General features: G+C 45.7%; 1 protein-coding gene across 2 annotated transcripts in view; it reads right to left on the reverse strand.

The window, feature by feature from the left end:
* Positions 1-26,779, reverse strand: part of LOC144099468 (SEC14-like protein 2) — a 56,274-nt gene that overhangs the window by 17,977 nt on the left and 11,518 nt on the right. For both annotated transcript variants that reach the window (XM_077632798.1, XM_077632797.1), the window contains exons 2-4: positions 10,777-10,846; positions 6,725-6,768; positions 3,768-3,830 (exon numbers count right to left, since the gene is read on the reverse strand). In XM_077632798.1, the coding sequence (XP_077488924.1) occupies positions 3,768-3,830; positions 6,725-6,768; positions 10,777-10,846 (177 nt within the window). The remainder of the gene's footprint in view (positions 1-3,767; positions 3,831-6,724; positions 6,769-10,776; positions 10,847-26,779) is intronic.

The following is a 26,779-nucleotide window of genomic DNA, read 5'->3' on the forward strand; positions in this document are numbered from 1 at the left end:
GTAGTCTGGTTGTGTGGTACTATCATCCGTGTTTAGATAACGTTCTGCTAGCTCTTTGATTAGGTCTTCAGTTGTACCCTCATATTTATGTATGAGTCTGTACAGTTGACTTTGTTGCACGGGACGTGTTTGTTCTGGATCGAGCAGGTGTCTTAGAAGATGCCATGTCTTCTTATTTCCGAGCTGTCCATTGACGCTTTCACATATTTGGTTCCATTGTTGTGTTTGGAGAGTAAGTGTATGTTCCTCGATTCGCCTCTCGATTTCAGCGATCTTTTTGCGTAGTCGCTTGTTGTGTTTTTGCTGCTTCCAGCGTTTTTGGAGGCCTTTTTGTGCCTGCCACAGGTGTAACAGTTTTGAGTCTGCAATCTGCTCCTCCTTCTCAACTGGCACCACAACGCTAGTGGAGCTGACATCCTCATTCAGGGAGATAACCCAGTCGCTAAGGTTAGAGATCTCCTTTGGAGCTGTTTTGTCGCGAAGTTGCCTGAACTTGTCCCAATCCGTGGTTCGTATTTCTTTTGCTTTGTTTTTAAGTTTTGTCATGGGGAACGTGATGCTAAGGATGAAGTGATCACTGCCAAGGTTTTGCCCGGTGTTGACCCACTTTGCGTCCTTGACGTTTTTAGAGAGGGATAAGTCTGGAGATGTGTCTACACATACACTGTTACCCATGCGTGTGTGGTCGCTCGGGTTGTTTAGCGTTGTGAGCCCTAGTGACTGTATGATTTGCCAGAGCAGGTTCCCTTTCGGAGTTGCTTTGGTATATCCCCATGCTGGGTGTTGAGCGTTGAAGTCTCCCACAATTAATAGTTGAGCCCTAGCAGCCAGCTTTACTGTGTTTATCAACAAGTGTGGGAGTCCATTGCCTTTGTTTCTGGGAGGGTTGTATACATTAAGGATGAAGAGATTTGAGCCTCCTTTTTGCCTTGGTACTATTTCAAGTAGGGTGTAATCTTCTTCCGAATCATTTATAAAATGTTGAATTGCGGTGATATTTCTATGCACCAGAGTGGCTGTGAAGGAGCCGGCTGCGTTACTAGTATCATAATGAGGTGGCAGATATGCTTTATAGCCTGGCAGTGTAGCCCTGCCGCTAGCTTCTTGCAATGCAATCACGTCTGGGGTTGGAACAGACGGTGCTTGTTGGATGTGGAGCTGCAAGTGGGCCCGCTTGCGGCGGAAGCCTCTGCAGTTCCATTGCCAAATTTCAAATTTTTGGCGTGGTGCCATGTTGGGTTATAGATGGTTGTGGCGTCGTGGACAGATCCACGGTGGGGGGTAGGCGGGCCTCGATAGTTGTAAGCCTATCCATTATTTGCTGCATGCAGGTGGCTATTTGGGATACCTGTCCCTCTAGTGTTGCAAAGCGAATATCTATCTCTGCAAATTTGGTAGTAACGAGGCCTTGGAAGGTAGCTTGTTCTGTTGATATAGCGCTAGTTCTCTCTGACAGAGTATTGATGTCTGCCCTGAGTTTGGTAGGCGCTTTCGACGGCTGCGGGGTGTCGGCTTCCGAAGCCTCGGCCTTTCTTTTGGATTCCTCGCCTTCTTTTGTAGGATGCGGTCTTTTAGTTGCTAGTCTGGCGTCTGTGTCCGTCGCGTTATGGGCTGAAGACTGGGACGCGTTGGAGGGAGTGTGGCAAATAGCGTCTGTTTCCATCGCATTATTGGTCGAATCCTGGGACGCGGTGGGTGGCATTCTAGCCGCAGTGGCATTCTGTACCTGATGCGCTTGTAACAGGCGTTTAATGTCAGCCAACTCTTTTTTAAGGCTGGCAATTTCTCTGTCTCGGGATTGTAGTTGGATCTGAAACTCCTTCTCTCGAGCGTCAATAGATTGGGAGGCCTCTGCTGGCCAGCTCACCTTTTTATTGGAGCGGCTATCGCTGCGTCCGCGGCTTGAGCTTCTCTTGTCTTTCCCTGCAGGGTTCCCCAGGGGCGGGAAGGAGCTGGAGTTGTTCCGGCTGTGGCTTCCTCCTTTTCCGGTAGCACCGTGTTCCTTCTTCCTGGGCCTAGACTGGTGTCCGTGTAGTGATGAGTCGTTGTCCCCTTGCTTGGGTGTCTGGTTGCCATGGGGCGTTCCTTGTTTGTTCTTGTTGATCAGCCGGAATTTGCAGTTCCGGCTGCCTGTGTTGTGGCCCCCGTTGCAGACGATGCATACGGGTTGGCAGGTTGGCTGTTCTCCCTCAGGTGGAGGCGAGTGATTTTCTCCGCAGCGGCGGCAAAGGTTCGTTGTAGGTTTGTAGCAGACATCGGCCCGGTGTCCTACTCTCCTGCAGTTGTAGCATACCTCATGTTGCTCCCTGAAGGGGTGGACCCGAAAGACGCCGCACTGATAGATTACTTGGCTGGGTAGCTTCTTTCCAAAAAAGGTGATTTGTATTGTTCTGGATTTCCCGATCCTTCGGGCATCCACAACTTCTATTTCTTCGTTTCGGTTTCCGAAGCCTTGGCGAACCGCTTCGGGCGAGTCTCCCGCGTAGGCGTTGTAAATGACCCCTTTTACCGAGTCTTCGGGCGCCGCCACGTACGACGTTACGTTGTAGGTTTGATCTTGGAGGTTCAGTTTTTCAATATTGGCTTATGCAGTCGCCCGTTGACGATCGGGCGTGCATAGCGTAAAGGTGTTGTTGGCCGTATTGACTCTGATAATGTCTTCATTCTTCACCGTATCATACGGCAGCCTGGCCACCTCGCAGGCGCAGAAGAGTAGTAGTCCGGGCGCAAAGTCCCTCAGATTCCAACCTTGTGGTCGGCAGACGATTTTGTAGTCGTCGGTCGGTAAGCGCGGGAGAAGGGCTTTCTTGCTGAGTGCAAGTAGCTTCTTCCCGTTCTTTCGCGATGGGAAATTGGAATTAGACTTGCTTGGCCGTGCCCCTGCGCAGGCTCGTCGTCGGTTGATGCGGGCCCTTTATTCTTCAGGCCTCGTTGTCGGTCGCGGTAACGAAGAATGGTTTCCCATTTTCCGGCCTCGAGCTCCGACGGTGATATTTTCTCGCCTTCCACGGCGTACTCCATCTGTGCGGGTCCCTGGGCGCTCAGTTCCCGGCGGAGAGGTGACGAGCTAGGTCGAGCTCGATGGCTAGGCCGGCAGTCAGCCGGCAATATGCCTAGGTGTCCGTAGATTGGCAAAGTCCGGCTGCAGCAGGCACTGGACAATGGCCCGGATGTCGTCCAAAATATTCGAGCCCGAAGGCTGACTCTTTCTGCCGAAAAGTGGCTTCGAGGCGGGAGCCCATGCGAGACACGTCAGCACAGCTCCGTGGATTGGATTGGATTCCCGGAATGTGCGGTTAATACCCTCTTCCTCCGCTTTGAACATCGCGCCCTCTTCGCTATCGCATATATTTTCATCCTCCACTGTCCTGCTCGCAGTGTCGGTTACAACTACGTCGAATGCTCCGTTCAGCCCAGGATCGGGCACCTAAGAGTTGAGCTGTAAAACAATTTGGCTGGGTTATCCTCAATGTCACTTTAATACCTGGGCGATGACATGACGCAGGTGAGATCGTGGCGTGTGTGTCCGGGCCTTGGCGAGCCAGCGGCGGCCGTAGGGTGTGGAAGGTAGGGGGGCACGCACAGGCCTCCATGGTCGGAACAATGTTTTTCCTCAAACGCACCTCGTTGTTTCGCGCTAAGGCTTGCAAATTTAAGTTCACTTTTGGTCTTTCATGTGTGCGGTTTCTACTCTGTTACATGGCCGTAAGAAATGCTAGCTGTGTTTCTGGTGGCAAGAAGACATTCGCCCGTAAAACCGAGCTCACCTCGGAAGGCTGGTAGTCTGTGAGGATGGTGTCGGCTCCAATCTTTTTCCTCCATGTGAGGCTCTGCGAAGGAAAAGATTAAATTAACTTAATAATATCGCTTCATGATACGTATTGCAGCCATATCGCGCTGCAATAACTTCGGGAATAGTGAAATGACAGTAGCAATTATAGGTTATGCTTTGTCTTGCAGTGCGCTCTTTCCTTTACCTCGCGCTATCTTGATTCTGGCTGACTCTTCTCTTTTCCCCGTACCATATGACCATATGTTTACAGATTCCCTTCCTTTTGTGCCCTGTCTTGTCTTGTATTGGGTATTTTGTTTCGGCTTGACCGTATCGCTTTATTTAGCTGTTTTTTTCTAACCGAACTAGATCGCTAGATTGTTACTTTGTATCTTAATGTACAGCTGTTGTACACTTTTCTCTTGACGGATATAGCAGGTTACCAATATCCCTCATGAGAATAGTGTGCAACAGCTGTGTCTTACCGGTACTCACCTGTTGGGCAGAAACGTGGAGGCTAACGAAAAGGGTTGAGCTTAAGTTAAGGACAACGCAGCGAACCATGGAATGAAAAATGATAGGTGTAACGTTAAGAGACCGCAAGTGGACAGAGTGGGTGAGGGAACAAACACGTGTTAATGACATCCTAGTCGGAATTAAAAGGAAGAAATGGGCTTGGGCAGGGCATGTAATGCGAAGGCAAGATAACCGCTGGTCCTTAAGGGTAACGGAGTGGATTCCAAGAGAAGGCAAGCGTAGCAGGGGGCGGCAGAAGGTTAGGTGGGCGGATGAGATTAAGAAGTTTCCAGGCATATGGTGTGCGCAGCTGGCAAAGGACAGGGTTAATTGGAGAGACATGGGAGAGGCCTTTGCTCCGCAGTGGGTGTAGTAAGGCTGATGATGATGATCTTAGTAAATCTGTTTTCTTTTGTTTATTGTTTCCGCTGCGTAATTCGTATCTCCTGAAGCTTGCAGTCATTTAAAGAAAACTTTAAAGAAGGTGCTTTTGTGCTTGTGCTCCCCACAAGAGCGTCGTGCTGTCCCGCTGAGGGTCTTTGGCGGTACTGTGATTGATTGATTGATTGATTCATTGAATGAATGACGGAATGACCAAATAATTGTATACATAAATAAACGCGCTGATCGCAAATGGGTTTTTATGCGTTTTGTGGTGAGAAGTTTTAACATAGTAAAAACCCGAGCTCAGTCACTCTTCTCATGTTGAGCATCTGACAGCGGCCTTCGCAACGGTACATTGAGTACAAAAGCACTGTCTTGGAATCTGAGATTCAATCTATACGCTTTAGCTGCTTTTACTATACGACGCCGAACGGCTCGTTCTTCATTAGCTAAGCTGCTAAAGCAACCCTTTTAGAAACGGTAAAGCTCAAGATAAGGTAAAAAGTCCGCCGCCTTCTAGCATCTCTACTACAAACAGGCTGTAATGGCTTCGACATTGCGACTGTTTCTTTCACATTCCCAAATCTCCTCGGGGTACAGCATAGCATGTATCCTTAAAAAAAATACACCCTCGGCAAAGGCTCTGCAGCAATTTAAATCAAAGCGACGGTACTAAATGTCAAGCTGTGCAAAAACGGCACTACAACGAAAGTTTGGAATGGTGGTTTTTCATGAAGAAATTGGCGGCGGGCTTTCAACCAGGAATTGACTGCTTTTCACCATGCGGCCTCCTGCTTGCGTCTCTGTTGCAACTCAATCCTTTATTATATTTAATTATCATACTATCACGTTTGTACATAGTCTGAACGTGAAACTTTCTCATTGCGCTCCATTATTTATAGATTACTGCCGTCTATGCTCCCCTTTTCGCAGAAATAGCATTCCGTAATCCAACCTCGCCAGGCGCGATGCAAATTAGCGCGATGCACAATGTCATATTTGTTCACATCCCACGTTTTCTCCTTGTCGGAAGTCGCTGTGACCTTGAGCCTCAATGTCATTCGGCTTTCAACGCCTACTAAGCCGCCCCTTTCTTCTTGCGTCGATTAATTCCTGAATCTTATTTTATCTTCGTGCGACGTTTCCGTTGACATTGCCCACTGTAACTCGTTCGCTGCTGTTCTAATTCAGCAGCTCTCTTCTCTGAGACCTTCTTGTCCCGTGTTTTTATGCGCCATTTTGTAAATCTCGGATACCCCCACCTCCTATTTGCGTAATCTTGGCGCTTCGGCATCCGGCACGCGTCTTTACCCTTTCCGGAGCCTGTCACGTGCTCGTACGCCAGTGCGCAAATCTTCAAAATCTTCGTCAATGTCTCAAGCGCAAACGTATCGCTTATCTAAGCACGGCGCACTATTACCATGGCGCTACCACCGGTCGGGAAAGATTTCCTCTTGCTTTTTCTCTCTCGGTTTTCTTCGCGGTTTTTGCTGTTTGCGCAACCGGCTCGCGTATGCAAACAAAGCCAGAAGGGAAACGCTACGTGCACTCGAGGTCGACGTAGTCAGGACTGACCGGCAGACAGATGATGATGATGATAATAATAATAATAATAATAATAATAATAATAATAATAATAATAATAATAATAATAATAATAATAATAATAATAATAATAATAACAAGTGTTTTGGGGGAAAGGAAATGGCGCAGTATCTGGCTCATAAATCATTGGACACCTGAACCGCGCCGTAAGGGAAGGGATAAAGGAGGGGGACAGGAGATTCAGTTTCCCATGCAGTGCGTTGACTGTTCCTCCATGTAACAGAAGAATCGCGGTCGCGACTAAAACGAGACCGCAGTATGAATTATGAGATACGCGCTCTCCACTCATAGAGAGGGAGGTGGGGAGGTGGACAATAGATAGTTAGCCCACTGTTGTCTCTTCTTCCCTCCCAACTGCAGTGACAAGCGAGGTGGCGCTCCTGTCACGGCTAGTCCTGGCGATACTTAGTGTCACTGTCGGACAGGTATGGCTAGAAGATATCTTACCTGCCGTAGCATGCGCTCTGCCTTGACTTCATCGAACTCCCTGGCTGCAAAGAGAACAACGTCTCGAATTAGAGACGAATGCTTTCAGTAGTGATGGACGAATAGGTGCGTATGTACCACTGCTGCTTGCTTCAGTAACACTAGTGGTCAACATTATTGCTGAATATTTGTATACATTGCGCTCACATATTGCTTAGCAATAGTGTTCTCAGCATTATTACTAGGCAAATAATTTCTAGTCTGCGCATCCACCACTTAAGGGGGAATGTGAGGCTATTCGCCAGTTTGTTCTAAAAAAATAGCAAGAAAATATTTAGCGTTGTGTGCATGCATCCACGTCAAATTTCTCGACGTCGCGCAGTTTTAATCTCTGAGATTCTGGAATGGTAAAGTGACCGCACATAACTAGGAAGACTACCATCGGGTCATTATTCATTATGTAGTACTTTCTAATTTTAAAGGCGCAAATTAGCCTAGAATGGCGCCCAGCATTCGTCGGAGGAAATAATTCAACAATTTAATAAAACAGAACGCCTTCCTGAAAGGCCGCGGTGGCTCAGTGGTTAGAGCACTCGACTACTGATCCGGAGTGCCCGGGTTCGAAACCGACCGCGGCGGCTGCGTTTTTATGGAGGCAAAACGCTAAGGCGCCCGTGTGCTGTGCGATGTCAGTGCACGTTAAAGATACCCAGGTGGTCGAAATTATTCCGGAGCCCTCCACTACGGCACCTCCTTCTCTCTTTCTTCTTTCACTCCCTCCTTTATCCTTTCCCTTACGGGGCAGTTCAGGTGTCCAACTATATACGAGACAGATACTGCGCTATTTCCTTTCCCCCAAAACCAATTATTATTATTATTGTTATTATTATTATTATTTCATTAAAGGCCCAGTTTTTCTTGTGGCAAGACCGCGCTGCCTCTTTTTGATTGGCACCCGGTACTCCATCGATACAGGAACTTTAATTTTTCCTCAGTATTCCTTTAGAGCGTAATTACAGTTTCCGAAAGCTAAAAGCTGTGCTGCTGCGTTTCATAAGGACCCGGGGGGGGGGGGGGGAGGGGACGAAGACCCTAAATACGAATTCGCCTATATGGGAGTAATAATAATAATAATTGGTTTTTGGGGAAAGGAAATGGCGCAGTATCTGTCTCATATATTGTTGGACACCTGAACCGCCCCGCAAGGGAAGGGATAAGGGAGGGAATGAAAGAAGAAACGAAGAAAGAGGTGCCGTAGTGGTGGGCTCCGGAATAATTTCAACCACCTGGGGATCTTTAACGTGCACTGACATCGCACAGCACACGGGCGCCTCAGCGTTTTTCCTCCATAAAAACGCAGCCGCCGCCTGGGGATCTTTAACGTGCACTGACATCGCACAGCACACGGGCGCCTTAGCGTTCTTCCTCCATAAAAACGCAGACCGCGGCGGCTGCGTTTTTATGGAGGAAGAACGCTAAGGCGCTCGTGTGCTGTGCGATGTCAGTGCACGTTAAAGATCCCCAGGTGGTCTAAATTGTTCCGGAGCCCTCCACTACGGCACAAAAAGGAGTGTGCTATAGGACAACTTACTCTCTTTTTACTCCCGTCTGTTTAGAGTGTATTTCGCACCGCAAATTCAAGTTTTTCAGCGCGGAAAGCAACGGAGGTGGACATAATTAGGTGGTTATGAACGAAGGAAAGACAAAGTAACTGCATATTGTTGGTGACACATGAACCGCGCCTTGGGGAAGTAATAATGGGGGGATTAAATGACAGAAAAAAATTTGTAGTGGAGGGCTCCGTAATGATCGGGTATTTTTAATGTGCACTGATATAGCCCACAGCACACAAGCGATTTTGTGTTTCACCTCATTTGAGAATGCGGACACCGGGGCTGGAACTCGATCCCGTAAACTCGTGCTGCGCAGCCGAACACCACAGTCACTGAGCCACGGCGCGTGGTGGGTACAGCGTACGGGTGGTAGACACAAAACAGCAATGCGATGTCAGTGCATGTTAAAGATCCCCAGGTGGTCGAAATTATTCCGGAGCCCTCCACTACGGCACCTCTTTCTTCCTTTCTTCTTTCACTCCCTCCTTTATCCCTTCCCTTACGGCTCGGTTCGGGTGTCCGCCGATATGTGAGACAGATACTGCGCCATTTCCTTTCCCCCAAAACCAATTATTATTATTATTAATCAAGAAGGCACCCTTTCCTAGATGACGCTGGTGGCAGCGGAATGTTGGCGTGGCATTTGGGATTCCGCCACTGGACGAATAACAAGTGCAACACACACTCTGCAACGCAGGAAGTATTAGATTGAGCGTTTATTCTTGGAGTATTCCCTACTTGTTGTAAGCGCATAGTGTTCATTGAATGAGTTGGACGCAGTAAAACGAGTTTCTTTCTAAGCACATAGTGGCCTGTCAGGATATAAATTTGTTTTTTGATGTATTGTTCAGGGTAATACCGCAAAGCTGTACGACTAAATTATGTCCCCATTCGTTGTAAGATCGTACTCGAGAGACGAATGCTAGACGAAAGAAAGCGCGAAATTAAAATTAAATATATAAAAACACTCCGAAATCAGTGCTGAAAATAATGTCGCCAGAAGGTAACTGACATGTTCCCGCCCTGATATAGAGGAGACGTATGGCAGACACCGGGTTTTTATGCAGAGCGCTATCTTCAAACTTTCCAGACAGTTTCCCCAGCAGGCCTCAAACTCGGGTGACGCTGGCTCTCGTTTAAGTATAAATATAGCGCAACGCACCCAGCTCGCGCCACCACCGCCTCACAGTCGCGAGGTGTCCTGTGCTCTTTCAGGCTTAACTAGGCTGATACTACCGCTGATTAGTTATTAATAGACGAGTGCGCAGCAAGGTCTAGACATACAAGCCACTTACAGGGTTAGAGGATCTTTGCCAAAATAAAGGGACTGCTGCTTAAACGGTCGAGCCGACTGTGCAGAACCTCACATTGCTGGTCATGTACGGTAGGCTTTCGATCATCCAACGTTGCATTGACGCATTTCATTGACACAATCGTTTCCATGCCACGGTGCAAAGACCGCGGGTTTTTGCAGGCGATATTAATATTGTGAGAGTGTGGACGAAGCGAGCTTTTATTGCCACTCGCAAGTATGGTGGTCACACCTCCGAAGAAGAAGATGCATGATGATGATGAATATCTACACGACGCATGAGTGTGTAATGAGAGGTGTAGACTTTGCAGGTTTGTTCTGGTAGTTATGGCAGTCGTAGTTAAAAGCGAAATGAATATCTCCAGATTATTTATTAGTATCTAAACCTTTATAAACGTGTCCACCGCTAATGCTTGTATCATGGCTAGCTCCCCTCTTGCGCGCTGGTCGTGCTCATGGCACTACCTCCAGGCGAAAATGAACTTCTGGCTGCGCATCAGCCATCTCATATAGGGGACCTTCCTTGATAGCCGATGTTCAAGTTTTGGACATTGCTGGAGTTATTTGCAAGTGACGTTAGGCTATTTACCGTTCCGGCACAGTGCAACCTGGAGACACAAGGTTCTCGAGGTTCTGTACAGACAATGAGCATCAGATTTCTAAGCCGAAGAACTCCAAAGGAGGCTAGTGAGGGTTTTCGACGGGACTAAAGCTATCAGAGTAGCGCGCGTGCTCTCATTTGGTTCCTGACTATGTCTGTGCGAAACAGCTTCCGTTTGCGGGTGGGAATTTGCTAAGCTAAGGAAGATTATTGCAATACGCAGCCACCGATTCACTTTCACTGCGTTACACCTTTACACTAGAAGGCAAGTGCTTTCTGAGAGAACCACCCAGAGGCTATATATATTCATCAGACAATACGGTTTTGACACTGAATTAGATGCGAAGAAATTGAACAGTTCAAATGTATTTTTGTGGTACTGGATGAGGGTGCAATATAATCTCGGATTTAAGGGAGCGAGAAAATGTACTGCACAAAGCGGGCTCACATTATGAGAGCGCATTGTGTCATGTTCGATTCAATTTCACGAACGTGTACGCCCAGGCGTACGCCACGGCCACAGTGTCTGTCGCTCATGATCGCTCACCTCGTAGCCACCTCAAAAGGTAGTGGTCCGAGTTGTCCGGCTTGCTGACGTCAGACACTCTCTTGCGGAACTGCGGCAGAGAGAAAAAATGAAAGAACGCGAAAATTCGGCAGCAACCCAAAATTTTTCCCCCGTTTTGCCACGCCTGTCACGTTAGCCAGTCTACCATAACTTTATGAAAACCTTTCAGAAGTCCGTCTTGCTGGAATCAAAGCGGAGGAACTAATACGCACAAGTGGTTTTAACCGGACCTTGGTGTCCTAGCTTATTTTATTTTAGGAACATGGGATATAGCACATGTTGATGCCTGTATGGTAAGGGCCCCTCGAAGGGTCCAGTGTAATGATTCTGCATCGGTATGCAGCATACTCTGACTTGTAAATACAATAATTTGTCGATTCTATTGCATTATAATTTTCTTTTCTCTTCGTGATTCTGTCAAGAGACTTAAAAACCTCGTCACTGACGAAGCCGATTTATAAGGAGGAAAGCGGAGTACAGTGCCGTTTCAGCTGATCTTAAATAACAAATAAGAACAAAAATGAATTGAAATTGAAAAGGAGTCATTGCATTATACAGGCCCTGAAATCAAAACCTATTGCGCCACAGCGCTACACCCCGAGCTTGCTTCTTCATAAAAGGCAGCTTAGCTCTGCCAGGAGTTAGTCTTGAGCAGCCGTACTCCAAGAGCTGCCAGGAATACAAGATTGCTTTGCACCATAGATGACCTTAGAGCTATTGTGTTCTCTTAATCAGTACCTTTGGCTTCAGAGCGAAAATAGGCAAAACACAGCCATTCATGTCGACAAAGTAGTGTGCCTACCTTTCCAGTATGGTTTAGAAAGGCTAAAAAGATTTTGGTTACCTGCCACGAAGCTTCCTGCACAGCTCTAAGTAAAGAGGAGGACAGCTGTCTTTGTTACGCAACGCAATGACTTATTAGTCAACGCGATCCCTGAGTTCAAATAGATAGCGCGAGGCCACGTCACTAGACCCGGCCGCATTTCGACGGATGCGATGTACAAAAATGCCCGCAGGCGTTGGGAATGACTGTTCATCTGCCCTTAGAAGAACAGAAATTTTTGTCAGTTAAAGGGCTTTGAGGAAGCATCACTTCAACCTGGTCGGCAAGCGGGCATAGAGAACGGTAGCTGAAAACACGGGTCGCCCAATATAGTGTTGTGAATCATTACAGGTTGTTGCGAAGTATACGTAGAACTGTGAAGTGCAATTTTTGTGCTCTGTGGTGAACAAGCGGAACGATGTTTGCCATGTCCCCAAGACGCTCAATCCGTCCAAGCAGCCGAGCCCTGCGAGCCGCGTCAGGATTAGGAACAAGGGATACGAGTTTTCCTCGCAGAGGAGGAGACTTGTTTGTGAGCGAGCATAGTGTAAACAAGCGCCGCTTGTGAAACGAAGCTTTTGGAAACAGTCTGTCGGTTCGAGTCGCAGGTACGTGTACTGCCCCTTTGTTCCACTCGTAGGAACTTCTGACGCACTATGCCCATGTTTTTTTGTTTAGATGAGCAGATATGACAAAGGCGGATCACTACTGCGCAGCGCTCCTTGTGCACACACACCCACTGCTGCACACCTGTTCAAAGCTATTGGCTAGCCTCAGCGGTGCCTCAGTGGTTATGGTGCTCGGCTGCTGACCCGAAGGTCGCGGGTTAGATCCCGGCCACGGCGGTCGTATTTCAATGGAGGCGAAATTCTAGAGGCCCGTGTACTCTGCGATGTCAGTTCACGTTGAGGAACCACAGGTGGTCGACATTTCCGGAGCCCTCCACTATGGCGTCCTTCATAGCCCGAGTCCCTTTGGGACGTCGTTAAGCGCCATAAACGAACCAAAGTTCGTGTTAGTAGAGGATTATACGAATGCATGCTCACGCAAAAAAAAGAAGCCCAACAGCTCAGAGAGACGCAATTCACTAAACAGTGCTCATGCGAAAATACCGGACAGGTATCATGTTGAGTGCAGACATAAACGCAGGATGACACAAATAGAGCGACCACAAGAAAACAGACTTTAGTCTCCATGCATCAATGCCCCACCTTGCTCAAAATACTTTGTTCTGCAGCTTGCGTGATTTAGCCCAAAATACCTGCGGTGAGAGCCGTGCTTAGTTCCCTGGTTTTGCCCTTGAAGAGAAAATTGCTGTTGACATAGTGTAAACATCATAAATAAAGGCGGACCCGTACAGCATCAGTTCTCCGCCTATTTGAAACGACCATTTTCGAGTTTTAAGCAAGTCTCTGCTAAGCACAAAGACCACTCGCGCATCTCAGATCATCCCATACCACAGTTGCGTCACGGGCAGTACTTATTCTGCCTGTCCTTGAACAGGCTAGCGGGTGAGGTGAGATCCATATATACTGAGGCACGTTGGAGTCAGCTCTTAACACATCTGAGCATTGGCGCGCGTTAAGGGCTGCGTGAAATTTTGATCCGCCTGGAGACGGAAAACACAGAGTCGTTCATGTGTCGCTGATCTCCAGGACAATTTCACTCCATTAAAAGCGCACGCTGTCCGCTGCGTGCTTGGCTTATTTCCAAGATTTCACTCGAGCGTTTCGGGCATCAGAGCGGCAATTTCGTACTGCGTTCATCAAACCGGCATTGGACTTTCGAACAACAGCTTTCCGTGAAAGATTGCTGCGCGACAATTGTTTGTTTTTCGTGCCTCATAACGAACCGTATGAGTTAAAGCGAACGTTTGCTTTCCTCCACCTTGTTTGTGTTGACGCTTTCTTCATCCCAGGTAATTATCCTGGTGTTGCTCCTTGCCTTCAAAAGCAAGCAATAACCTTAGGGTACGGTGCTTGTTTGTCGAGTGATGTTTACAACGCTCGTTATCGTTTTTATTGTTAGCAGCAGCAGCACTACTACTTCTACTACTACTACTACTAGTAGTAGTAGTAGTAGTAGTAGTATAACAGTAGTAGTAGTAGCCTATAGCAGTCTGACGGGTGTTCCCTCTTTTGGAACTCGAATCGAAGGCACCATGTGAGAAGGCGGTAGTAGAGGTGCAAGGTGAAAGAGGTACGGGCAACGCGCCAGATCGCATCGCGTTCAAACAGCCGTGACGCAACAGTTCGTGTCGTTGAATGGTTTAAGCAAGGTGCGAGATTTAGACGACGCTTCCTTCTCAATGGCATCGCTCGTCTTGTTGCGAATACAAAACGGATGCGGTATCTGCGATCAGTCGGCTGCGGGAGAACTCAGACTGCTTCCTCACTGTGGAGGCAGGGGATTTTTATACAACGGCTGAGAGTAAATTGGAGATATGTGGGAGAAACCTTTCTCCTGCAGTGGGCATCGTCAGGCGGATGATGACGATGTTGGTGAGGAGAGTGCGGGGCCTCGTTTCTCAACACTCTCAATCACAGGGACCTATGTCAAGGGTCCCTCGGGGTTTTGTATTCCTTCCGGTAACACAATCCCATCGGACCACTTTAGATTCGGTTTTATACTTATCGTCAGACATTTCGACTGGCAGATTCCGGCGCTGACGTCACCGGAACTAATGCTTAAGGACGAAATGAATAAAAAATATATATGAAGATAATAGTTATATTAGCCGCATCGAAGGCTGCTTCCCGATCGTTCACCGCGCAACCAGGCTTCCTTGGAGGAGCAGCCGTTGCGTGTGTTCGCTCGAAGCCAGCCAGCTAAATTGCAGTCCCTAGTGAGTTACTCTGCGTCTAATGGGCGCAGTCATATTCCAAGATTTCGGTCGGCTTACCCTCGTACCGCACGCCTCAAGCGACTCGCAATTCGCCCCACTACGGTCCGCTGCACTACGCTAGAGATTGCGTCGGTGAGAGATGACCTTGCCGGTGCTTCGGCGGCTTTCATGGCTGGCCGTGAAGCGCGTGAACGCTCCGCGTATGGACAGGCTAATGGAGCAAAATGCCCCAGGGCCTAACAGTGAAAGGAGCGTATTCTAGTAAATATTTAGCGTTGCGTCTCTGAGGCACGCATAGCGCGGTCTTTGTAGGTCTTTGGAGTTGGACAGCGAGAGAAGACAAATGGTTTCCTCCCTATTTTTGCGGCCTACATTTCCCCCTTCTGAATGGCCGTGACACTGTGCACGGTAACTATTACGCCATCTGTCGTGTACGTCGGCATATTAAGTGCAATTAGAGATTACGCAATTTGTTGTCAATAGCTTCTTATGGACTGCACTCAAGCAATGCACTCGGGATGCATTGCTATGTGTTCCAAGGCGCACAGCGGAATCCGCACGCTTATATATAGGCCGCATGTATCTGTTGGAAGTCAAATTATGATGAATTAAACTTTTTCGTTACTGCTGCGTTCCATAAACTTCTCACAGCGGCTGTGCAGTTTTTTATCAAATGTTTAGAGTCCAAGCGGTTTGCTGATAAGCCATGTTGTGGTGGTTCTATAAGATTCGTAAAAAAACCTAGCCTTGGAGAAAAGAAGGACAAGAGTTTCTTTCCAGTTGAAGATAAATTTAGCGCTTGCGACGCATACTGAGCCACCCAGCATGACCTCGAAAGAAACCCTGCGGACTGTATGCATATGACAAAGGTTGTGCATGCGTAAATATCGAGTATTAGCTTGCCTCAAAGCACTGGGCTGGTGAGCCGCAATTTCAGCTCGTCGTAAACTCAAAAGCGCACCTGTTTTCGCTATTTTAAGGTAAAGTATCGGCTCTCATTTTTTAAGGGGGGCGGATGCGGAGGAGGGCCTGTAACATTTCCTGTTGTTGTCCTGAGCACAGCGCTTGGAAACTCCTGAAAGAAGAATGGTAAATGTGATGATTTCGTAAAGGTTTCTCTTGTCTAATACGGTTGACTGAGTTAATTCATGACGTGACGAATGCACTTGATGAAGAGCTTTAGATAGATTGCGTCTTCTTATATTTGAAGAGGGAATTTTATGTTGTTCCCCATCCTCTTCAGCTGCAGAAATTTTCTTGGTATAACATTGATAAGAGTATTATTTATTGAATAAAGGAATACTTGAATTTCAGAAACAAAAGGGTAGCACTCAGTTCCAAGTTATCAACAGACCATATTGTGTACTCTTGTGTACCTCAGTGGTCAGTCCTCGGACCGCTGTTGTTCTTTATTTTTTATGAATGACATTTCCCCTGGTATTGCTTCTAATATTCGTATTTTTGCAGATGATTGCGCATTTTACAGTCTCATTGACTGTCCGGACGACTGCTTTGTATTACAGGATAACTTGTATAGGATTGCTAATTGGTGCATTAAGTAGGGGATGTGTATTACCTTGAAAAAATCAGTACACGTGCGCGCCACAATAATAAAAAAACAATATGAGTCGTTCATGAAATTAATGAAACACAAATATCTTCACTATCTGAGTACAAGTATCTTGGCGTATCTATAACCTATAACCTAAGTTGGCGACGTCATATCGGCTATGTAACTGGAAAGGCGTGTCGTGCTGTTGATTTTTTAAATCGCATCACTAAACATTTTAGTTCAGGAGCAAAAGAGGTACTTTTTAAGTATAAAGTTCGCTAAGTTCTAGAATATGCTTGCTCAGTATGGTACCCTTGGTATAAAGCAGATATAGATAAGATATGGAGGGTACAAAGTTTGAGCGTTTTATATTTATTTAATAATTATAGCAGGAATTTTAGCGTTTAATGCGAAAAATCTCTTGGATGGCAGTCACTAGAAAGACGCCGATATTCTTTGAGATTAAATTTTTTTCATAGTATTTATCATTGTAACACTGGCATAAATCGTGACTCTTATATTCATCCACCACACTATATGCTTCGCTACGGCGTGATCATCCATTAAGATTAAAGGAAATTGCATGTAGGAGTGACGTGTACAAGTATTCATTTGCAAGGTCTATAAAAGATTGGTATATATAGGCTCTCTGAAGAGGTAGCGTCAATTAAGTGTACTGATTCATTCGCATTATCATTGTAAATTATTTGTTCATGGCCTATTGTGATCATTTGTCGCGATGTGTACTGTCTGCACATCACTTCGTCGCCTGTTTTCATTTGTATGATGTGTTATTCTCCCCCCCCCTCCCCCCTCTGTAATGCCATTTTTGTGGTGCTGTGGGTATTCGAATAAAGAAATGAACAAAAAATAAGATATGTGAAAATCGTGAAATCGTGCACATGTAAACTGAAACATCATGACAACCAAATGTGTGCCACCACGATTTTTATTTTTCGGTTGTTTTACTTGCTTACCAACCGCTCCTTTAGAGGACCTTAGATATCGATAAGAGGTGAGTGATAGATTTGCAACCGATAAAGAACAATATAAGGACGGAGGCGAATGTACGTTAACAGCGAGTTCTTTTGAAGTACTTGACATTATTGAAGTTATTGAAGTTGAAGATGCTTACAAAATTAAATAATAATGGCGTAGAAATTTCAGGGGAGGACTTAGCTAATACATTCAGTGATCATTTTCTTTCTCTAACTTCAGTGTTCGTCCAGTGGAGACTACTTAACTTTCATGAAACATTCCTTCCAACAATCTGCGTTTCTTGAGCCAGTCTCGGAATCTGAAATATTAACCACATTTGCCAGTTTGAAAGACAGCACGTCCACTGACATAATGGGTCTTCAAGTAAAGCCTATAAAATATATTATTGACCTAATTGCACATATCTTGGCGCATATATTTAACACTTGCCTTTCTCCGGGGGTTTTTCCTCGGAGCATGAAATGTGCAAAAGTAACGGTATTACATAAAAAAGGCGACAAGAACAATCTGTATAATTACCGTCCGATTTCAATACTCCCCGTTTTTTCTAAGGGACTCGAAAAAGTCATTCTTAAACAATTAACTTCTTTTACTGATCGCTACGACATCTTAGCTCCCGCACAGTATGGTTCTAGAAAAAAATCGATCCACCGAACAAGCGCTCCTTGCTAAGAAAGAACTCATCCTTGCAAATTTTGAAAACAAAAACATGGTCCTTGGTACCTTCCTTGATTTTACAAAAGCTTTCGATTATATTAACGACAGTATAATTCTACAAAAGTTGGAGCATTATGGCACCCGCGGTATAGCCCACAAGTTAATTTCGTATTACCTTCAATACCGATCCCAATGCGTTGTCAAAATGGTCACTCTTATGTCGTCAAACCGGTTAAACTAGGTGTTCCGCAAGGGAGCATCCTCGGTGCTTTTCTATTTACTTTATATATAAACGACATAGTTAACATTTACCCTAGTGCTAATTACATAATTTACGCTGACCACACATGCTTATTTTTTCCCGGTAGTTCTGGTCCGGATTTGGCTTACCATGCTAATCGAACACTTAACCTCGTTAGTACCTGGGCAGCAAGAAATGAATTAAAATTAAATTTTGCAAAAACCAAGGCTGCTATTTTTCATCCAAGAAAGAAAGTTTATGTCTTACCACCAATTGTCATTGACCGCACAGAGATACAGGTTGTTCAGTGTTTCAAGACGCTCGGTGTTACTTTTTCTGAAAATTTGTCCTGGGATGCACACATAAATGACCTCATCAAAAAACTTTCTAAAACTATAGGTCTCATGCGCCGACATTGTTTCATGTTTCCAAGAGCAGTTCATATCATGCTTTACAACTCCTTATTCTCATCATCTCTCAATTACGGCGCACTTGTTTGGGGAACGGCTACTAAAGACAATATTCATGAGCTCCATTTGCTACAAAGACGTGCCATCCGCATAATATGCAAAGCACCCTATTTAAGTCACACGCAGGAGATGTACAAGCAGCTAAATATTGTCAGCGTATAATCTATGTATGACTACAGACTTTCTAAGCAATACAGATTAGAAAGAACTAAAGGGAATGACACCTTGAAGTTACTGGCAAATCTTGAAAAACAAACTCCTGTATACCCAATGCGCAACCCAGATAAATTGAAATTGAGCAAATGCCGTACAGGATATGGAAGGCAAATGTTAAAATTTATACTACCAACATCGCTGAATGATCTCGCGAGGGGCATAAATACAGATTTGGACTCTATTTCATTGAAGAGCCCGCGGAATAAATATGTATAGAACTGAAATGTCACCACGTCTTAAATTTTGAAACTGTTTGCGCATTTACTTTTTTCCTCTTTTTCGTTTTTTGCTGTGTTCTTTATTGCTGATGTATTTGTATCACGTTGTATGTATGGGTAAACATATGCGCTTCACCATGTGAACTAATAATTTCATTACAATGCACTTAATTTTCAAGTATGCTCATGTTTGATTTGTGTTTGTATTCTCCTATCGTACCCATTTTTTATCTTTATTTTTAACCACTGCAGCATGTAGCTGCACACTGCTTGCCATGTATTGGGGTATGGGTCTTAGTCAAGCCTTATTTTGGCTTTTTGCCCGTGCTCCAAGCATGCCTGAGATGTTGAATAAACATTGTATTGTATTATATTGTATTGTTCATATATGCAGGGAAGATGATTGCGTCATTTTTTTGCTGTTTCTTGTAACAGCATTTTCCCGATGTAATTAAATGAAAGTGCCATTCTCGGAAAAGCCCGACATAGAAAAGCGAAACAACCGTTTACTGGCATAAAGCAAAACAGGCGCATTTTTCCTTCTGTACCCAAATAAAATTAGTTATTATTTTGGAAGAAAGGACATATTTTTTTTGCTTTGCAACCAGCACGCGGCGGAAAAATAATAGTGCCACTAAGTACGTGCCCCAATTTTGCACTTGAGGTTTCCCGCCACGCTTCGGCTCCGTTACGTGCGCTCCGTCGTCATCATGAACGCCGCCTCTATTCCGTCAATGAGCCCAACACGGTAATATCGCAATGCGTTTCTCTCTTTGCGAGAGTGTCCGATCAGCACCGTGAGGGGCTGGTCCGGTGCAACATAAGGGTCCAAAGTTGTCGAAAGACGAATACAAATTGCGATCATATAACCAGTGCATGCCACGTATTCTGGCCTGATGGAGAGCCTATCCATCGAAGAAACGTGCGCAGTCATCGGCGAAATTATCTGCAAGTTCACAGAGAGTCTTGCGCGTTAAATAAAGACAAAAGTCAATGCAGAAATTATTCGCATCCGGCAGGAAGCGGCCCGGGAGCGTAGTTTGGAAAGCAAACGAGGCAACGTGCACTGAGATTGCGCGTTGGCAAGTTCGCTCGCCGCATCGAGTACCGTACAAACTGTGCATAAAGCAATTTGACCGTTTTCAATCAGCTTCGTTATGTTTTCATTGCAAAACATGGATCGTGTGTCGCCTGATGTATATGTTTCTTGCCAGAAAAGGGGAAGTGAGATTGTGTACGATGAAATTCTAAGTACACTAAGATCCTTTCGAATAGTTTTCCAATTAGTATGGAAACCTTCAATGCCTGGATGATGTTTCCTTTATTTCGCGTCCTATGAAATACTGTCGATGAGTCCAGAATCCCTTCCGTCAATGCCACTTCATAGCACTGCTCTGCGACGCGAATGCTGCCTAGCATTTATGATAAATGGCCCCAAATGAGTTTGCCATGTGTGCACAGTCGCCGGCCTCCGAAGCGTCGGTACCATGCACGTGGAATCCGCTGAAGCGCTGCGACGACGACGGCGCGCTGTGCTGTGTTCCCAGCTGCAGAGACGCAGCTACTCCAGCACTCGCCGGTATTTCCCACTTGATAGCAAACGTGGCGCTCGGCTGCTCAGCCCAAGGACGTGGGATCGAATCTCGGCAGCGGCGGTCGCACTTAGATGGCGGCGAAATGCAGAGACGCCCGTGTGCGGTGCGATAGAGTAAACGTATAAGAACACCATAAGGCCTAAATTAAATCAGAGTCCATGTGCAGCTCTGGAAAGTTAAACCACATCATACCATACCATACCATACCATACCATACCGTACCATATCATACCATACCATACCATACCATACCATACCATACCATACCATACCATAGCGTACTGCACCACATCATTTTTTAAATAAAAAAATGATGTTCAACGTTTGGCGACAAACCTTGATGACCACTCCTCGTGCCTCTAAAGGGTAACTGCGCCTCATTGCACGCACAACCCATGTGATGTGCGCTGTGTCACTTATGCCTAGAATATTCGTAGTTATGTTGGAGGTCACGTTAGCAAAATGATTAGTGAGTGCGGAGAAAACGCGCCGGCCTTGGTCCGGTATATTCATCAACAAACTGGACGTGGTAATTTGCCTTAGCTAGCCCTGGGAGCTAGATGATCGGCCTGATAAGTTAGTAATATAAGATGCTTATTATAGACCCACTACTGGCATGCCGAAATCTCATGCAGTGTGGCCAAAGTCCCAAAGTGATATGAGAGTGTACGGTTTGAGAAACTCGCAGTACGGACGACAATGAGAATCCGTTGTTTACACATCCACTAGTACGGACAAAAGACGAGGAAGAGAGCAACGTGGGCGACTACAAGTGATGATTTGTATTGGATGTTCCTTCAAGAAGACCTGTATTTATACAGCGGACGCCAAAAAACATGCAAGGGCGTGCTTGAAAAGCACACAAAAACACCATGAGTCTTCAAGGCTGGGTGTAATCTCAACGCTTGACAAGAAATGACAATCTATACCCCGTGCCATCACAACTCACCCACGGACAAGCGAACTTCTTTGCCTGGGGAACAAAACGGCGCCACACAAACACATCCGAAATCACAGCAGTGCATACCCGTTGCTAGTGCAGTGAGGCGTGCATTACGGTCAGGGTCTCGGTACAAGTCGACAGTGTTAGCAAAGTAAGGACTGCTCCCGCACCTCGTAATTAGAGTCGGTGGGTGTCTTTGATTCCATTGTTTTACTTTCATGTCGTTGAATAAAAATATTTGACGTTTCACTTTTTCTCTGAGGTGTTTAATTATTGTTGTGACGGAACGGGCATCCGCGATGCCACAATGTTGTCGGCAGATTCCAAATACTGGTTTTTTGATCAACGCCGAATCCTGTGTGACATTTTGGTGGTATGAAGATATGTGGTCAGCATGCAGCGTATTGTCGTGTGCTATACTGCGCCATCACTGCCATGTATTGTTTTCACCGGTGAGTGCTGAGCCGCACCATCTAGAGAATCATTGATACGATATGGTGATGGCCGGACACACACTAATGAAGTATCTGAAAGCGTTTTTATTGACGTGAACTATATATATTGGTTCTTCTCACACACGAAGCTTTTAGCAAACATGAATTGCACGATTTCGCAGTATGGCACACTCTCTCTATAGGGCAAAGATTAGGTGGTCACCTAAGCTATTTGGAACAGCTTTTCGTTATTCTCAAGGCAAACATTGCCAAATGGAATGACGATATGTTCGTAGCTCAGGTTCTTCCATCACCATATTATTTAGTAATGACGCTTTTTGGATAGATGACTGAACGCTCTGGTAAGGGGGTGAAAAACTGCTTAAGTGTTTAAAGATGTGGATCCTTGTCCTTATCTCTGGGGCCGGTAGAGGCTTTTCCTTCCATGTATCGGGATCTTCGCTAGTACGTAAATTTGTTTAAACAGTGATTGAAGTTAGTACACAGAGTCCATGCAGGTGTCTTTCTGAGTCTACATGATGTACAGTCCTTGTCAAAAATATAAAACCCAAGTGGTTTGCTTCCAAGCCGGGTAGCGCGGCACTTAAGTACATTTAATAGTCCTATGCTTGGGAGGGTTGAGTATTTAAGTTGCTCCTGCATTCGTGAGATTTAGAGTCCCTTCGTGAGGTTTGAGTTCCTGAGCATGCAAGAGGAGCCACGCTGCAGGGCTTAGAAGCAGACTCCTTGGGTTGTATATTTTTTACAAAGACTGTGCCTTTAAACTAGTCACGAGTGGAATACGCATAAGCACATCGGCTGAAGACCCTTATCATGTTCCGATGAGCTCACTCAAAATTAATCAAGAGATGAATAGGGCAGGTGTGCCTATTACTGGTGAGCTCTAGAACAGACAAGTGTAGGGCGTGTCACCAAAGGGTTGCACTCACAGGAAGATAGTCGCCGTTACTGAGCACTACAGAGGAAAACAAATAGGGCACGTGGCGACGAGATCTAGTTTCCTGACCCTGAAGGGTGGCCGGTCGCAAGATTGTGGTTATCCGCTTCGAGCGCAAGATATCCCGCAATCTAAAACCCATTGTTCGGAAGATTAACCTGAAAGATCTTGTGCCCACCTCGAAGGGGTTATCTATCTGAAGCCTAGCCCTGTCACTTCCCCAGTCGCAAAGGATAACGACAAAGAGAGAAGGAACAATGCAGCCTTAATGATAAGCTGAGGACATGGTGTTCAGAAGTCAGGGATGGAATAGAGAATGCCAGGAATAGCTAATGTCGCCCGTGATTGCCTGATCGATGTCTAGCGAGCTGACGGGTGACGACCCGTAATAGTAGTATGCGTTCTTATAATCGATGTTTTTCTTGTATAGATACTGCTGACACTACAAGGAGACGGCATGTCATCGTTTCAGCAGCGCTGTGGCACGCGATCATCAAGATTTTATTTCGCCATTTTGCTTTGCATTTGCTCAAGCCGAAAGACTGCATATGGCTTCAACATCGGCATGCGATGTGTAATACTGAACGGAAGACAACGGGAAAACAGTGAATATATTGCAGATAAGAGTTTCCGGTTATTAATTTCAGAGAAGTAAGCAGATAGCGCTGCCAAAGGAAGCCCCGCGCATGCTACCGCGTTGGGAAGGGATTGCTGTTAAGGTCGTGGTCTTACGAACTGCGCAGCGACCATGCCATAACCGCAGTCCTTGCTTACAGTCCAGAAGGTAATTTAGTTTAGTTCGTAGGAGCATGACTGGTATCTCCTTCCCATAATGCCGCAGTCTAGTCTCGCTTACTAAGGGTGCGCTTTAATTATAGAAATTAACTTGGAAACCTGCGTATGTCGCAAGCGACTTTAATGCCCAAACGATAAGAACCTGCTTCTGAGGACCTGTCGTCGGAAGCCAGGTTTATCACCCCCCTGTTATGAAAGAATAAGATAACAAATGCAAGCCAGCAAAGCTGTAAGCTGGTTGGTTGTCGATATAACGCTTTATTGATGCTTCTGAAACTACAACTATACCACAGAAAACTGCAGCTGCTGCTTCGAATTTCTCGCATAGTTGTCATAAGGCACTACAGCAAAACAATACTAATTATCTGCGACTTCAAAACATGCGCAAACGTCCGCAAGACTGCAAAACATCCGCAGTAAAAGAACGCTACCAGGCCTGAAATTCCGCCATTGCGCTTGGCGCATTGATTGATCGACAACTTTCCTCCAATTGAATCAATGGCCTAAGCACAGAGCCAAGGACGTTCAACATTATCTATCGTTGTTCAAGGCTGGCGACAGAACATGCACTTTTTGGCGATATCCTTTCACAAAGGTGCGCAGTAATGCTGGCGGCGCCGCAGATCCTTCTGTGAGAATTCGACAATGTTCTCAAGCTGTGTATGTCAGCCGTTGCAAAAGATGCTCGAGAGGATGCCTGCGGTAGCACTGGAAAGAGTAGCAAGAGGCTGTGGGGCATTTCAGGATTCACTGTTAAGAGTGGGAACGCAGACCCTATACGGAAAACAACGTGTTCTACCAGCCCTAATATCTTTATGTGACGCAATGTTAGCGAAAAGATTCAGTGTATCATGACGTTAGTCCGCAGCCTGGAATAGATATATGTAGCCATAATATATTGATGTGCAAGTTACACAGGGCACCGTTAAATCTCTAGGAATGCACACTCCATTTCTAAGCGTATTTCAGATGACGGCGATGGAAAAAATGTTTCATGATCTTTAACCTGGCAGGCTACATTAATACCCTTTTTATAAGAAAGGTTTATCCTTGATTGCCCAGCGTCCGGATTAACGGCATACACAGGCCCTGTGCGCGCTATGAAGTTGTTTTTTGCACGGAGCTTCCATTAAAAGTTTGATGCTGACATGTTCCAGTGCGAAAGCAGTGCTTCACGAGGTCTAACCGGCTCGTCGAGTTTGCGTGAAGCTTGACCCTTGATGGTGACCTTGACCAAACCATACATAAAAAAAAATAAATATTGCCGCGACTGGTTTTCGAACCCGCGGCGGCGCGAACAGATCAGGTTCTCTGGTCAATGCACGACAGCACTATGCTATCCCCGGAGCCGATCACTCCTCGTGTTAAAGTGCAACGCACTCCCGCGCTGTGCACTCCACATCGTCCTCATCATCAACATATACTACTATCTAACTAATATCATCGCCAGACGCGCCGACGACTCCGAAAAGCTACCAGGCTAAACACATGCTTTCACACGTCTACTCGGTATAACTATGCTAAAAAACTACCACTTTTTTTGTAATAGCCTGCGTATTAACGATCAAAATGTTTTTTTTTTACTGTGACCCTTCTGACAAGAAAAAGAAGGCGGGAATGTGTGACTTCCAGCCAGCGTACAAATATCTCTGTCTTTCATTTTGTGACAAATGCTGATGGGAAGAGAAAAATTTACTGGTTAAAACTTTTCCGCTCACTGGGCATTCGAGTGAGTTCGAAGCCTTCAGTTTGGTCTTTCTTACAAGTCGCACTAACTGCGCGAAATGTACCAGATGCTAATTAAGTGGTCATGAAATGACTTCTACATCCACAAGGTTCTTACACTGGGTTTTGAATTTTGGGTTGATTAGGTAGCATGGTATGCAGGAAGCGATTTTTTTCTTTGGTTCCTTCATATAATATGGTCTTTAAACGGTTACGATTCCGCGCACAAGAGAGGAGAACCGAAAGATGCCGGGCATTAGGCACACTGCTTCGTCAGAAACGTGGAAATAGAGGTGGGTAGAATAAGAAAAAAAGAACCACTTGTCTCTTTTTAGCGTCAAACTCCAAAGAGCGCGACCGATGCGTGCCTCAGCTACGCAAGGCTAAATCTTTACTCGAATACGCTCCCTGAATCTTAGGTCCTTGGGCGTATTGCGCCATTACCCTGGCCGCACGTTGAGCGCTCACGCTTCGCTGTTTCAGCCCTCGGCAAGCTAAGCGGTGTTCTCGAATGAAAAGCACCCGGGACAAATCAAGGACACCACTCAACGACGCACTCTCGAGCGGTGTACAGCAGCCAGCAGATCGACGACTGCGGGTTGTTCGAGGCGCGGTGATTGTAATGGCACCAAACTGGGTGCCATTGCCATGCCTGGAGATTTAATCTTTTTTCTTAATTCCTCGTGCGTTTCCTTAAACATTGTTTTCGCGCCTCCCCCCCACCTCCCGCCCCTCTGAAAAAAACCTTCTTTGTTCAATAATGAAGAATTCAGTGGTTTTTTTTTTTTTGCCTGGGGATGCCGCTGGTTTTTGTTAGCTCATGTGATTTTTTTTCCATCAGTGTCTCAAATCCGCGAAAAGTTTCAAGGAAAAGCTAATCCGCAGCGTTCGAGTTGTACCGATTAACACGCGGATCGCGTGTGAAGTACGCTGATAGAAAAATTTCCCTGTCCTTTGAAAAGTGTTCCTTTTCAAACAGCCCGGAGCAGAAATGAGACAACAAGGGAACACTTAAAGTCTACTCAGAGAAAAACTATTACAGAATCTGCTTGGGCACTCTGGAGCCATCCAATATAATAAATACCGAATGTTTCATCTAAGATGCTTTGCAATTTTAAATATAGGTTGTTGTTTTTTTCAGTTGGTATAGGGCACTTTTTTCGGCATAGCATTGCGGGTGATGTAGCGCATCAGATTACAGCTAAGGCGTGCTAATCTGTAGCCTGTTTAAATAATACTGAAATGTTAACTTTTGAACTATTCCTGTTACTCCATTTAAATATTGAGAGCCGCGCAGCCCATCATAAGTAATGTTCATATCAGTTTTTAGAATTGCGAAAACACAGTTAGCCTGGCGCTGTAGCCCAACAGATTTGGCTATTTGGACGTGCTACGTGTACTGGAGAGGTTGCTTTGTCTGTAAGAGTGTTGAAAGCGCGTGTATTTTCGTGTGATATAGCCGAAATAATTTGATGTACAGCGCCCAGAGTAACTGCGTTTTCTAAACTCTA

This window comes from Amblyomma americanum, chromosome 7 (genome assembly GCF_052857255.1).
Source record: "Amblyomma americanum isolate KBUSLIRL-KWMA chromosome 7, ASM5285725v1, whole genome shotgun sequence".
NCBI classification, from domain to species: Eukaryota; Metazoa; Arthropoda; class Arachnida; order Ixodida; family Ixodidae; genus Amblyomma; species Amblyomma americanum.